The sequence below is a fragment of the Coffea arabica genome, chromosome 11e (assembly GCF_036785885.1).
Source record: "Coffea arabica cultivar ET-39 chromosome 11e, Coffea Arabica ET-39 HiFi, whole genome shotgun sequence".
Taxonomy (NCBI): Eukaryota; Viridiplantae; Streptophyta; class Magnoliopsida; order Gentianales; family Rubiaceae; genus Coffea; species Coffea arabica.
This window is the reverse complement of record NC_092331.1, coordinates 53,097,424-53,111,195: the sequence shown is the minus strand read 5'-3', so window position 1 is coordinate 53,111,195 and position 13,772 is coordinate 53,097,424. Positions and strand designations below refer to the sequence as shown.

Sequence of the window (13,772 nt, the reverse complement as noted above, 5' to 3'; positions counted from 1 at the left end):
AATTCCTTTAGTACCAAATGCCAAACCATTCAAGTTAGCACCCTATAGGTATCCGCACAACCAGAAAAATGAAATAGAGAAACAGGTCAAAGACATGCTTAGTAGTGGCATTATCCAGCTCAGCCATAGTCCGTTTGCATCTCCAGTTCTGTTAGTTAAAAAGAAAGATGGAACTTGGCGATTCTGTGTTGATTACAGACAACTAAATGACCTGACTATCAAAGATAAATTTCCAATACCAATCATTGATGATTTACTCGATGAGTTATATGGTGCTAAGCTCTTCACTATGATTGACCTAAGAGCTGGATACCATCAAATCAGAATGTACATGGATGACATTCCAAAAACAGCCTTCAAAACTCACCTTGGACTATATGAATTCACAGTCATGCCATTTGGCCTTACTAACGCACCAGCCACCTTTCAAAGCCTGATGAACCATGTATTCGAACCTTACTGGAGAAAATTTGTGCTAGTATTTTTTGATGACATCCTTGTGTATAGTCCGGACCCAAACACTCACCTTTCACACCTCAAAACTGTCCTAGAAACACTCAGATCTTGCTCCCTATTTGCCAAGTTTTCCAAATGCATCTTTGGACAGTCTCAAGTGGAGTATTTGGAACACATTATCAGTGGTGATGGAGTACAGGCAGACCCCTCAAAAGTGAAAAGCATGATGGACTGGCCTGCACCTACATCAGTGAAGGCCCTGAGAGGATTTTTGGGACTTACAGGCTATTACAGGAGGTTCGTGAGAGGTTATGGAATCATTGCCAAGCCACTTACGGAGTTGCTGAAGAAAGAAAATTTCCACTGGAGTGAACATACTGAGCTAGCCTTCCAAAAACTCAAACAACTGATGAGTAGCACACCTGTCCTCGCACTTCCTAACTTTTCCTTACCATTTGTTCTAGAAACAGATGCTAGTCATAAGGCTATAGGAGCTGTACTCATGCAGCAAGGAAGGCCTATTGCCTATCTCAGTCAAGCCTTGGGGCCTAAGAACTTGGGGTTATCCATATATGAGAAAGAGTTGTTATCCCTTATCACAGCTGTATCGAAGTGGAGGCATTATTTGTTGGGGAATCACTTCATTATCAAGACAGATCACCAGAGCTTAAAATACCTATTGGAGCAGAAGATAACTACCCCCCTTCAGCAAAAGTGGCTTACTAAATTGTTAGGATTGGATTATGAAATACAGTACAAGAAAGGGAAAGAAAATCTTGTGGCCGATGCACTGTCCAGAAGAGACTATGAAGAGGACAGTTCTACACACAGTCTCTCAGTCATGAAACCTGCATGGCTGTCTGAAGTCGTGGAAAGCTACCAAGGGGATAATGCAGTGACTAAATTAATGGAAACCTTGGCTATTACACCAGATTCTCTCCCAAATTACTCTTTTGTTGAGGGATTGCTCAGGTATAAGGGCAGGGTGTACATTGGAGCGTCAGGGAACTTGAGACAGAAGTTGATAGCCTGCTTCCATGACTCGCACCTTGGGGGTCATTCAGGATATCTGGGAACCTATCAGAGGTTGAAGGGACCATTCTTCTGGCCGGGGATGAGAAGGAAGGTAGAAGAATGGGTGCAGCAATGTGATATCTGTAAAAGGAGCAAAGTAGAAAACTGTAAGGCACCAGGCCTACTGCAACCCCTTCCTATCCCTGAGCAAGCATGGCAACATATTTCAATGGACTTCATAGAAGGATTACCCAAATCTCACGGATATGAAGGGATACTGGTGGTCATCGACAGGTTCACCAAGTATTGTCATCTCATAGCACTACCCTCTAAGTATACAGCACAGTCAATAGCTAACATATATTTTGACAACATCTACAAATTGCACGGATTACCTCTGAGCATTGTATCGGACAGAGACAGGCTGTTCACCAGCATGTTCTGGCAGGAGTTGTTTGGGAAGCTAAGTACTGAGCTGCATTACTCCACTGCCTACCACCCCCAGACAGACGGGCAGACAGAAAGGCTGAACAGATGTGTAGAGACATACTTGAGGTGTTTGTGTTTCCAACAGCCTCACAAATGGAAGTCCTTGCTAGCAGCTGCTGAATGGTGGTACAACACCAACCATCACACAGCCTTAAAGATGACTCATTTTCAGGCTCTGTATGGTTATCCACCCCGCAACTAGGCCTCAATGGCTTGGAGACTCCAGTAGCTGCTGTGGAACATTGGCTAGGAGATAGAAGGAAATGGAATGAACTGCTGCGGGGTAATCTGATCAAGGCTCAGAATCGAATGAAGCAGTTCGCTGACAAAAACAGAATTGAAAGGAGTTTTCAGGTAGGAGACTGGGTCTATTTGAAATTGCAGCCTTATAGACAAACTTCAGTAGCAGTCCGAAGAAATCTGAAGTTATCTTCCAAATATTATGTTATCTTCCAAATATTATGGCCCTTACAAGGTCCTTCAAAAGGTGGGGAATGCGGCCTACAGACTAGAATTACCTGCTGGTTCTTTGATACATCCTACCTTCCATGTCTCCCTGCTTAAACCATCTGCAAAGAATCAGGTTGTGACTCAGGAGTTACCCTTGACGACTACGGATGGACAGATTAAAATTGCCCCTGAAAGGGTGATTGCTACTCGTGAAATCATAAGGAAAAGGCAGAAGGTGACTCAAGTGTTGATCAAATGGGTGAACCTAAGCACTGAAGACTCAACTTGGGAGGATGTCACGGTGATACAATCACAGTTTCCAGATTTCCAGCTCAAATCCTAGTGACTAGGATTCTCAAGGGGGAGGTATTGTAATGACCCTAGATATTTTCACTAGATATTTCTGAGCAGAAATGTATCTGCCATGTTTTCCTTTTCAGATAGTTAGTTAGCATTTCCGTTAGTTAGTTAGTCAGCTAGCTGTCAAAGGCATGCATGTATGCATGCTCATTCTGTTAAGAGATTGGCTAGTTGCAGAAGGATCTAGAGGGAGCATTCTGTATAAATAAAGCCTAAAGGGGACGAAAAGGCATGTTATCAGATATAACAAATTCAGTTTACTTACCTATTGCTCTATCCTTTCCTCTCTTCTCTCTCACACTTCTCCTCCTTCTCTACGAATCTCTCTGCTACACTCTTCTACCTTCTTAGCCTATTCAGATCATAACTAGAAGTACCATTACATCTGGTTACCAGTAAATTGCCAATGGCGTTGGAAGAGTTCAAAAAAAATTTAAAAAAGGTAAGAATAAGTTTCAGGAAGGGAAAATTTATCCAAGAATTTAAAGTACCTTATGCCATCAAGGTTCCAAAGAGAAACATTCATCCGGGGAAGAAAGAGAAAACACATATATACTTTTGTATTATGGAAATTTCTGAAAGAAAATGAATGATTTTGGATAATGAACCTTCAAGTTGGTCTACCTTTTATTCAATGTATCCCCCAATGTCTTCCCAATTCTTTACTTCTCTTCTAGTTCACGAAAGTATTACCTGAACGCTTCCAAGTATTTTTATGTTAATCGAACAAAAAAGTTAACGTTGGCTATTGTTTCCCAAGTTCTGGCATGCTAATTTTCCGAGAGGCAAATTTATCTTATGCAATTATGTCACTTTTTTGACAAAAAAAAAAAAATTATGTCACTGATTAATTCTTCAATCAGAAGAAAATAATCTTGAATGTTGATTGACGACGATTTTATATTGCTCATGAGCAGATTCCTAATCATTGAAGTTAAGGAAAATACAACAAAAGAAAAGCAAAAGCATATTCCTAATAGTAGTTGGTAACCATTATTTTTTTCGGCGCAAGTTTGCATGGAAGTAGTTATCTTTTTTTTTTTTTAGTTATAATTCAACCATATTTATTTGGTATTTTGTCCTCATGAAGACATAGCATAATGTTTACAAATCCAAATAGCGATGAACCTGTACAGAACTTTGGCAGCGTGATGGAGTTGGTTATGGATAGCGAAATTTCAACAGTGCACAATAATTTGAAAATATAATGAATCAATTTCGGGTCATTCTCACCATTAAATCTCTAGACAGACAGAGGCCTTGTAGCTAAAGAAGAAGAGAGGAAAGAGAGAGATAAACATGGAGAAGCCATCCCTTTCCCTTTTGCTACAAGTAGTACTGCTACTTTTCATTTTGTATCGGATCTTCGGCCGCTATTGCGGCCACAAGTCCAGTAAACTTCCACCAGGGCCATACCAATATCCCATAGTTGGAAACATGTTCCAGCTCAGTGGAATCATGCATTCAACACTAGCAAAACTCTCCAAAACATACGGACCTTTGATGTCAATTAAGGTACTGAACAGAACAATGATTATTGTATCCTCCCCAAAAGTAGCCAAAGAATTACTTCAAAAATATGATCATCTCTACACCTCAAGACTAGTCCTTGATTCAGCCCGAGCATTCGATCATCACAAGTTCTCTGTTGTCTGGCTACCAATAAATAGCAAATGGCGCAATCATCGCAAACTGTGCAAAGAACAACTTTTCTCCTCAGAACGACTCAATGCTAGTCAAGGGCTCCGTCAAGAAAAGGTGCAACAACTTTGTAATTATGTCCATGGCTGTTGCATTAACGGGGAAGTTGTTGATATAGGTGAAGCTACCTTCACAACAATGGTTAATATTGTATCCAGCACTTTCTTCTCTGTTGATTTTGGTTGTTACGAGTCAAATTCGTCTCAAGAACTGAAAGAAAATATATTGGGTGTGTTGGACACCCTAGCCAAACTTAATCTCTCAGACTTCTTTCCCGTGCTCCGAGCGATTGATCCACAGGGTATTAGGCGCCAGACCAAGTTTTACTTTGGAAAATTGCTTCAAATGTTTGATGAAATTATTAGGCAACGGTTACAAGAAAGGGAGAAATCCCTTGCTTATTGTCGGAGGAACGACTTGCTAGAGGTCCTCCTTGACCTGATTCAGCAGCACAAAACTGAATGGAGCATTAAGGACGCAAAACATTTGTTTCTCGTGAGTATCTACTCCTCAGCTTTTCAGTGATACACTTGTTGAAAATGATAAAAAAATTAATCTTTTATGTAATGACAGTGTATACATTTTCATCATTGGATACATGACACATAATTATTACCAGATCTATTAGCCATAATTCCCTCAATAGTTATGGTTTTTTATCTTTTATTCGGATTTTATAAAGAATTGTAAACCTAAAGAAAAATTGGAAGCTAAAATCAGAAACTCTGGGAAGATATCTGACCATTTCCTGTTTCAGGATTTATTTCAAGCAGCATTTGATACAATATCTTCTACGATGGAATGGGCAATGGCTGAGTTATTGAGGAACCCAGACAAAATGGAAAAGGCTAAAACTGAGATAAGAGAAATCATTGGACATCGTAAACTGATTCAAGATTCAGACATTTCTGCACTCCCTTACTTGCGGGCAATTGTTAAAGAGGCCCTTCGCCTTTACCCTCCTGCCAGCACAATGAGTCGCTACTATGAAGCCGATGTAGAAATTGACCAGTATATTGTACCCAAAAATACTCTAGTACTTGTTAATCTTTGGGCTATTGGTAGAGATTCGAGTGTGTGGTCGAATCCTGATTCATTTGTGCCTGAAAGATTCCTAGACAGTGAAATCGATGTCAAAGGCCATCATTTTGAGCTCCTTCCATTCAGTACAGGCAGGAGAATATGTGTTGGGATGCCACTGGCTGAACGCATGATTCATCTGATATTGGCTTCGCTCATTCATAACTTTGATTGGAAGCTTGAAGAAGGGATGAAACCAGAAGATATTGGCATGCGTGAAAAGCTTGGAATCACAATGCAGAAGGCAGCACCCCTTAAAGCCATTCCAATTAGAGCCACAATGTGATGATTTGTTTTACTTATATGTCCTTTTCATGGTCAGACTGTCAAAATAATATTAGCAAAGAACCTGGAATTGAAATGGGATCCAGGGCGTTGAATTTTGTTTAGCTTTAATGTAATTCTTACAATATTTGGTGTTAACTCGTCCAACTTTTGTGTTATTGTGAAATTTGTTAGTTCATATAATTGAGTTGGAATAAAATTGAGAATTTACACCAAACTTGGATGGATTTACACCAAATATTATAGTAATTAATCAACTGAACTCAATCAGACAAAAATCAACCGGAGAGACCCGTTTCCACTTTCCATTGAAATGTCCCTTAAAGAAACGACGGACTTGTATGACTTTCTCTACTGTTTTCTTGGATGCACGTCAAATCAAGGTTAGAATAAGTACAATATGCATATGGACTTCGCCAGAGCCTGCTAGATACTGCATTTTGATGCGATGGTACACTTTTGGCATTACAGTCGCTCTTACTTTTTTGGTGTTCTAATACAAGATATCATAGGGATCATAAATTTGAAACACCAAGGTGTAACATAGATTCAAATCTACTTTGTTTCAATATATGATGATTCTTATCTTTTTTGTTTTTATCCCTCCCGACTTTTTATATACCCTTTTTATCTTCATATGTCAGACACATAATTCGAAATCAAACTTGCAACAAGAAGGACTCTAAGTTTCAACAAGGCCTATCCTTTTATGAACTCATCTCCAAGTTTTTTGTTGATATTAATTTTCTAAAGGGTGGGGCTAAATCCACACCCCCGCCCAATCTAAATCCACACCCCTAGCATTAAAATGACAATAAAAACCTATAGGAGCTTGATAGAAACTTTTTTCAATACAAAAACTTATTTTTCATACAACAAGAGATGTTTAAAAAATCAACTACAAATTTTAATTAATTGAAATTGTTTGATACCATCATCTTAATTATTGATGTGCCAGTGTTTTTTAAAATTATAGTTCAATCAACTTTGAAGTGTAACATGCCAAAAAGGTAAAAATATTTTCTTAGCACAATTTTTAAAAATCTCTCGTCTCCTCTTAAGTGATAAAAAGAGATAAAAACATTCTCTCCACCAAATAAGAGGAAAAAGTAAATGCCATCAAAGTGAATAAAAAAATGTCAAAAATTTTAAGACCAATCATAATGATGTAAATTTTAAATCCAAATTAGCACCATCAATTTTCACCAAAAAAAGATTAATTTTTGATTGAAAAAGTTTCTACCAAGCCCCATAAATGCTATGGGCTCTTTGGTCAACTTGGTTATAAGAGTGTGGATTTAAATTGTGGAGATGTGGATTTATCCCCACCTCTTTCTAAATTTCATTAGCTTTAATTTACTTTTATTCAATTCATTAACACAAAATTCAGAAATGAAAAGATCAAAATTACTAATTCAAAAGAGAGATAACGAAATCCAAGAAATAGTAGGAAAAGATTTGTATTTATCGTTATTTTGCTGTGCTCCAGATACTGTGGGACTCTACCCTAATTATCAATTATCTTCTTTGCATCCTTCTAATATCAATTTGTGGTCATTATTTAAAAATTCAATCAGAAAACATTAAAATGGTGTTTTACCCTGGTCAAAGAAATCAAACTCTTCAGCATAGCGACTTTCCTCTTTAGCTGACAGCATTTTTGCTTCTGTCTTTCCCTTTCCCCTCTCCAAACATGTTCTCCATGGAAATGTCAACTTAGGTTTAATTTTGCTTTCTTCCCACCATTGTTATCACACTTGATTAGCTTAAACATTCGCAATTTAGTTCTCAACTACAGATTGCACATTCGATAATGGATTTGATCGTCAAAATAAATATTATTGCCAAGATGCAGCATCATCTAAATTAATTTGTTTCGAAGCAAAATTAAAAAAGGTCAAGATCCACCTTCCAAAGAATTCAAAATTGAGAAATTACTTCTATAATAGATTTGGCAGTTTTAATAATTGATACCGTCGTACTTGTCAGGAATCTATTGGTTGTCTCTAATATATGAACATTATCTGCAGGTGTCGTCTAAATAAATGCTATGTTTTCAGAACCGGACCGGGTATCGACTCGTTCAAGTTCAGGGGTCAGGGGTCAATGGGTTCAACCGGATTCGATCGGGGTTGAACCGGATGATGTCATAAATAAAAATTATTTAAAAATTAAAATATTATATGTAAAATACCTAATAACATGTTAATATTAATAAAGATATATTCATATATATTTGATGTTTCAAATATATTTAACAAGAAAATACAAAGAAATTAGAACAGTCAAATAGCAATTTATATTATTTAATGAGTATTAACAAGCTTAGAATTAAAATTATGGATTTAATTAAAAAATAATACCAAATTTTAAGATAATATTTATAAAGTATGAAATATTTGAGATATATTAATAATTTTTAATAACCTAGGATCAAAATATAATATTAGAAATATTTTGACCTTCAAAAAAAAAAAAGAATCTACATACATGCATGGAGAGGCGGCAACCAGAAGATATGGATGTTGTATGAACACGTGCGAGCGAGTTGTGGCCAGGATGTAGCAACACTGTAGCAGTAATCAACTGTGCATGCATGTCCCATTACAAAAATGGTTGCGTTTTGGGATTTTGGGCTGGGCACATGGAGCCAAGGAGATGTGGGTCCCTCTCTTTCCTTTCCTTGCGTGAGATCCGAGATGCATGGTGGAACCCGGTTCTTATTTTTCCCGGTCAAACCCGGTCAAACCCGGGTTTTGACCTGGTTTGACCGAACTTTTAATTTCCCGGTTTTTAAAGTTAGCTCGGACCGGACAATTGGCCTGTTCTCGGTCGGACCGGCCGGTCCGGTCCGAGTTTGAAAACAGAGAATAAATGTGCTTCAAACTGAATAATTGGCGAAGCTGCAGCTTTCTTCAACATGTACACGGCTGACTAGCAGGTGTTATGGATTGTAAAGAGATAACATGTTAATGAAATACTTCCAAATTTCTCTTGCCATAAAAAACTTCAATAACTTAGGAAAATAATCAGTCAATTTTCAATTTCTTTAGTCTGCTAGTATCTAGTTTTAAGTTTCTCTAAACGTTAAACAAGCAGAATTTTTTAGTAGAAAGCTGGTTAATTTGCAGCTTTTGACATACTGATTCTGGCAGCTAAGAGTTTGCCTTTTTATGTTATTGTTCATTCAAATTGGTCAGCGCTAATTTAGTTTGCCCTCTTGAATTTTAAGCCTAGATGCGCTTTTTTTCTAAAATAAAACAGTTGGAAATCGTCTAGTATGATTTGTTTGACAAAGCAATTTGCACTAATGGCAGAAAATATGAAAACATATCATGCATATATTTGATCTAAAAAATCATTAGGTTTAATGGAGCTACAAAATATAAAAGATTACACTGTGAATCGCAAACAATCGGATCTGACTAATTCACTTAGAACTGCTATTCAACTGTTTCATACTCAAAATTGATGTTGAGAACTGATGAGAAGACTTAAGAAATTTCAAATCCAACATATAGATATGAAAAAAAAAAACTCTTACATCTGAGAAAAAATAACAAAAATTAAACAAAACTCTCACTAGAAAAGCTTGGAAGAGAAGAAAACTCAAACTAATAAAACATTAGAAGAGACAAAATTCTCACTAGGATATTTTAGGAGAAAAAATTGAAAGTATAAAGAAGGCAAAGAGAACGAGAGAGACCACCATCACTCTAATTATATATGATTTTCAGCACAATTTAGCGCACATGATAATTGTCAACTTTGGTGGTTGCATGGCCCCCCAAATCAATTAAAGCCCCAAATTTGGCACTTTTCTCCACCACTCCATAATATTTTACTCCCTCTGTCTCATTTTGATAGTTCTAATTTTTTTCACACAGTTTAAGAAAAAATAGTTAATTTTGTTGGAAAAACAAATTTAGATTGCTATTTTTCTAAAATACCTTAACATCAAATAAAGTTGACTTTTCATATATCAATATATTTTAGAAAATCTAAATGCATTAAATGGGGTAGATTATATTCAATACTAACAATCTATATTAAATAAGGTAGTTTATAATAATAACAACTTACATTAAATAAGGGTACGTATTTTAGAAAAATTAAAAGACAACTACATTCTTCAATTGAAAAGTAGATTACAATTTGGGACAGACGAAAAAGGAAAACATGACTATCAAAGTGGGACGGAGGGAGTATCTATTAAGAGCAAACAACTATCTAGCTATGAAAAGCCCAATTTTTTATCCCTACCAACCCATACTTCTTTAAATTTTTTTTTGTTCTATCTAGCTGATGATAATCCCGATCACATTATTTAAGATGATAGAATACAAGAAGACGATGACAATTGGTTAAATTATTTACTATTGATTGCAGAATATCTACAAAATAAATAAATCAAGTTGTCACCATTAGAGAATCAAGAACCAATCCAGTCGTTATCACTAAAAACTTAAAATAGTTGCTCTTTCTTTTATTGCTTCTTCAATTATGCCACAACTCCATCCCACCTTACCTTACATTTTCCCCCCACCCTTATGTTATAGTTGCAACGACTAAATATTATATTCCCAACTGTCTTTTAATTAATTTCTTTGACTCGTCCATTTCTACCTTCTTTATAGCATCTTGTACGACAGCAAATGCATGATTAAAATCAAACAAAAATTGGACAGGAATCAGATTAACAGGCTCCAAAGGAATCTATACCTACTAAACATCTTTGTCTTGACGGCAAAATCCGAATGCCATGTGCATATGGATTAAGCTTCTTTCCATGCCGAATTGAGTCGAGCACTGGTCTAATTGAGGCGAATCTTAACTCAATTTTATCAAACTCGAATTCGACCTCGTGCTCAATTAGCTTTCAATGTAAAATTTGAGTTTAAATTCGACCTCAAATCCTAGTCTAGTCGAACTCGAACTCAAACCTATTCGAGCTTAAAAGATAAAAAATAATTATGTTTTTTTAAGAATGAATAAATGTTCATTTTTCTTAATAAATAATAAAAATATTAGAAAGATATATATGTAATTTCACTATTAAAATAAAAATAAATATATATAATTGAGTTGACTCACAATTTAAAGAACTAAACTTCTCTATGCTGGGTTCAAATTCAATAGCTCGATTTGGTCGAGTCGAACTCTAACTGACCCGACTCGTGAGCACTCATGAGCAGTTTGCATTCATGCTCATGATACAGCACATCAAAAAAGTAAAAATATAAAACAAAAAAAACTGCTGAAAGTAAACAACATTTGGTAAATGGTAAGTTCTAATCATAATTCATAACCTTCTGGGACATTTATTGTTAAGTTATAGTTTGATGGAAGTTAATGCTTAAATCCATCAGTTAATAAATAGAGCTGGCAAAAAAGCGCAAAACCCAACAACCTGCCCAACCCGCCCATTAATTTTAAAGGATGGATTGGGTCAATTGGGTTATGGGTTTTATTGGGTTGGGTAAGAACAACCCAACTTATTCATTGGGGAAGTTGGATTTTTTATTTGGGTACCCAATACCCAACTTGTTTAAAAGTAATTCAAAATAATAAATACAAGATTTAATACACATATGCCAAACTATTTACATTTGGACATGTGTTAATAATTCATTAATTAATTTGTATTCAAAATTCTCATATATATATTTTCAATCATTTTTTAAATTTTTATTTAAAATAAAAAAGAATTTTGAAATAAAAACTCATGCTTATTTTACTTTTATGACAGTAGTTAAACTTGCTCAACTTCTATAATAATTTATTATGCCTTTTAAGAGTATGTTGTTTTCCTCCTCTTTTTTTTCTTTTTTTTTGTGGTAAAAATGTCAATAGTTCATGAATTCTCCTCTCATTTATTTCTTAAAAATTTTGGGATTTTCCATAATAATTTTTTGGGGACCAATACCAGTACTTTTTTACAAGCATATAATATTTTCTGCTTTATATTAGAGTTGTGGTAATTCTAAGAGATTAATATGACCATAGCATCAAGTATGATCCTAGATGATTCTAATTAATTAGGTGATGAATTATCTAACTGTATCAAATCAATAAAAAAAAATACCTTCTAATATATATTATATGTATATAGATCATGATATTAACTTCGAATCAATACAGTTGACTTGCAGATTCTATTTTGTTTTGTTTAATTATGGCGACTTGGGCATGGCTAGTCCAACGATTTCATTTCCTCTGAAGCAAATACCTCCAATCTTCAACTTCATGAGAAGTTTACAATCAGCAAGACAATTAATTTTCCCTCTTAATTAGCAAGTCCAAGAACCAAAATGTAGTAATGTCTCCGGTCATTTAATGGAAGAAAGCAATTTGCATATTATCCCCAGAATGTAGTTCTGATGCATGGACCTTTCACAACAGTTTGCAAAATTTCTAGAGTCATGAATCATAACATTTTTGAGAATATAAGGGCTAAAGTACAAACTTATTTTCTATAATTTCAAAATTATTATACAACAAATTATATGTCTCTTACTTACATTTTCAAGTATAATATAATCTAGCATTCAATAATTTATATACATAAAATATTACAATTTACAATAAAACAGATATGAATAGTAAAAGTGTTAATAAGTTGTGACAAAAATAAGTTTCAATCAATTAGTAGTATTAAAAAAGTACAAAGTAAACAATTTTTTTAGCTAATCTATTTAAATGTATAATTTATTATCTAAAATTCACAATACAAGCAATATAAAATATTATTCTATTTATGGTGTGTTTCCAAGGAACTTAAAAAGTGAGTGTGTGTTTGTGTGTGTGAAAATACATTTATGTATGTGAAAATGTGTTTATATGTGTGAAAAAAAATCTTTTTTGTGTGTTAAAATGTATGTGAAAAAGTTTATGTATTAAAATGTATTAATTAATTTGTTGGGTCATATTTGGGTCATGGGTTTGAGATAACCCACTATGACCCAATCCAAAATTAACACAATCTAAAGTTGGACGGGTTGGGTATAACCCATTTAAGTGAAAACCCAATATTAATCCGCCCAAAACCCGCCCAACCCGCCCAATTGCCAGGTATATTAATAAGCAACTGTCTCTAATTCCCCCCTTTAAGAATTAGTCCTTTCAATTTTCATTAGTTTAAACAATGCCAATGATCAGCTTGCCTACTTTTTCTGCAAACCATCCCTCTATGTCTTCCCCATTCTTTACTTCTATTCTTATAATTTCAAAACGAGCAAAACTTAACTTTCTCCAGTCTTCTCCTCTTTTCTCTCCAAATTACAACCCCCAAAACTAGTAATAAGACTTCTTTCTAGTTCACAAAAGTATTAATTACCTGAACGCTTGCAAGAACTTTTATATTAATCGAACAAATATGCTAATGTTCATTTTGGCTATTGTTTCTTCCAAGTCCTGTCAAGCTAATTTTCTGAGGGGCAAAATTATATTATGCAATTTATGTCACTGATTAATTCTTGAATCAGAAGAAAATATGCTTGAATGTTGATTGATGATGATTTTATATTGTTCATGAGTAGATTCCAAATCATTGAAATTAAGGAAAACACACCAAAAGAAAAGAAAAGAAAACGCATAGTACTTTGCTGGATCATGCATCCAGCTACCATTTACTTCACTACCAATTTAAAAAGCTAAAATAGTAGTTGGTATCGATTTTTTTCCTCGGTATAAGTTTGCATCAATGTAGTTTTTTTTTCTCCGGTTATAGTTCAACCATATTTAATTGGTTTTTTATCCTCATGGAGACAGAGCATAATGTTTAAAAATCCAAATAGCAAAAAACCAGTACAGAACTTTGGCAAGGTGATGGAGTTGGTTATTGATAGCGAAATGTCAACAGTGCACAACAATTTGAAAATATAATGAATCAATTTCCAGCCATTCTCGCCATTAAATCTTTAGACAGACAGAGGACA

General features: G+C 35.0%; 2 protein-coding genes across 2 annotated transcripts; both read left to right on the top strand.

Annotated features, from left to right (window-relative positions):
- Positions 1–2,401: 2,401 nt before the first annotated feature.
- Positions 2,402–2,752, top strand: LOC140021377 (uncharacterized). The gene has a single exon (XM_072072137.1). The coding sequence runs from the start codon at positions 2,402–2,404 to the stop codon at positions 2,750–2,752; it is 351 nt and encodes a 116-aa protein (XP_071928238.1).
- A 1,232-nt stretch (positions 2,753–3,984) lies between these two features.
- Positions 3,985–5,982, top strand: LOC113718495 (cytochrome P450 76T24). Its single transcript, XM_027243397.2, has 2 exons — positions 3,985–4,965; positions 5,228–5,982. Exons 1-2 carry the CDS (start codon positions 4,069–4,071, stop codon positions 5,834–5,836), a joined length of 1,506 nt encoding a protein of 501 aa, XP_027099198.1. The 5' UTR covers positions 3,985–4,068; the 3' UTR covers positions 5,837–5,982.
- Positions 5,983–13,772: the final 7,790 nt, after the last annotated feature.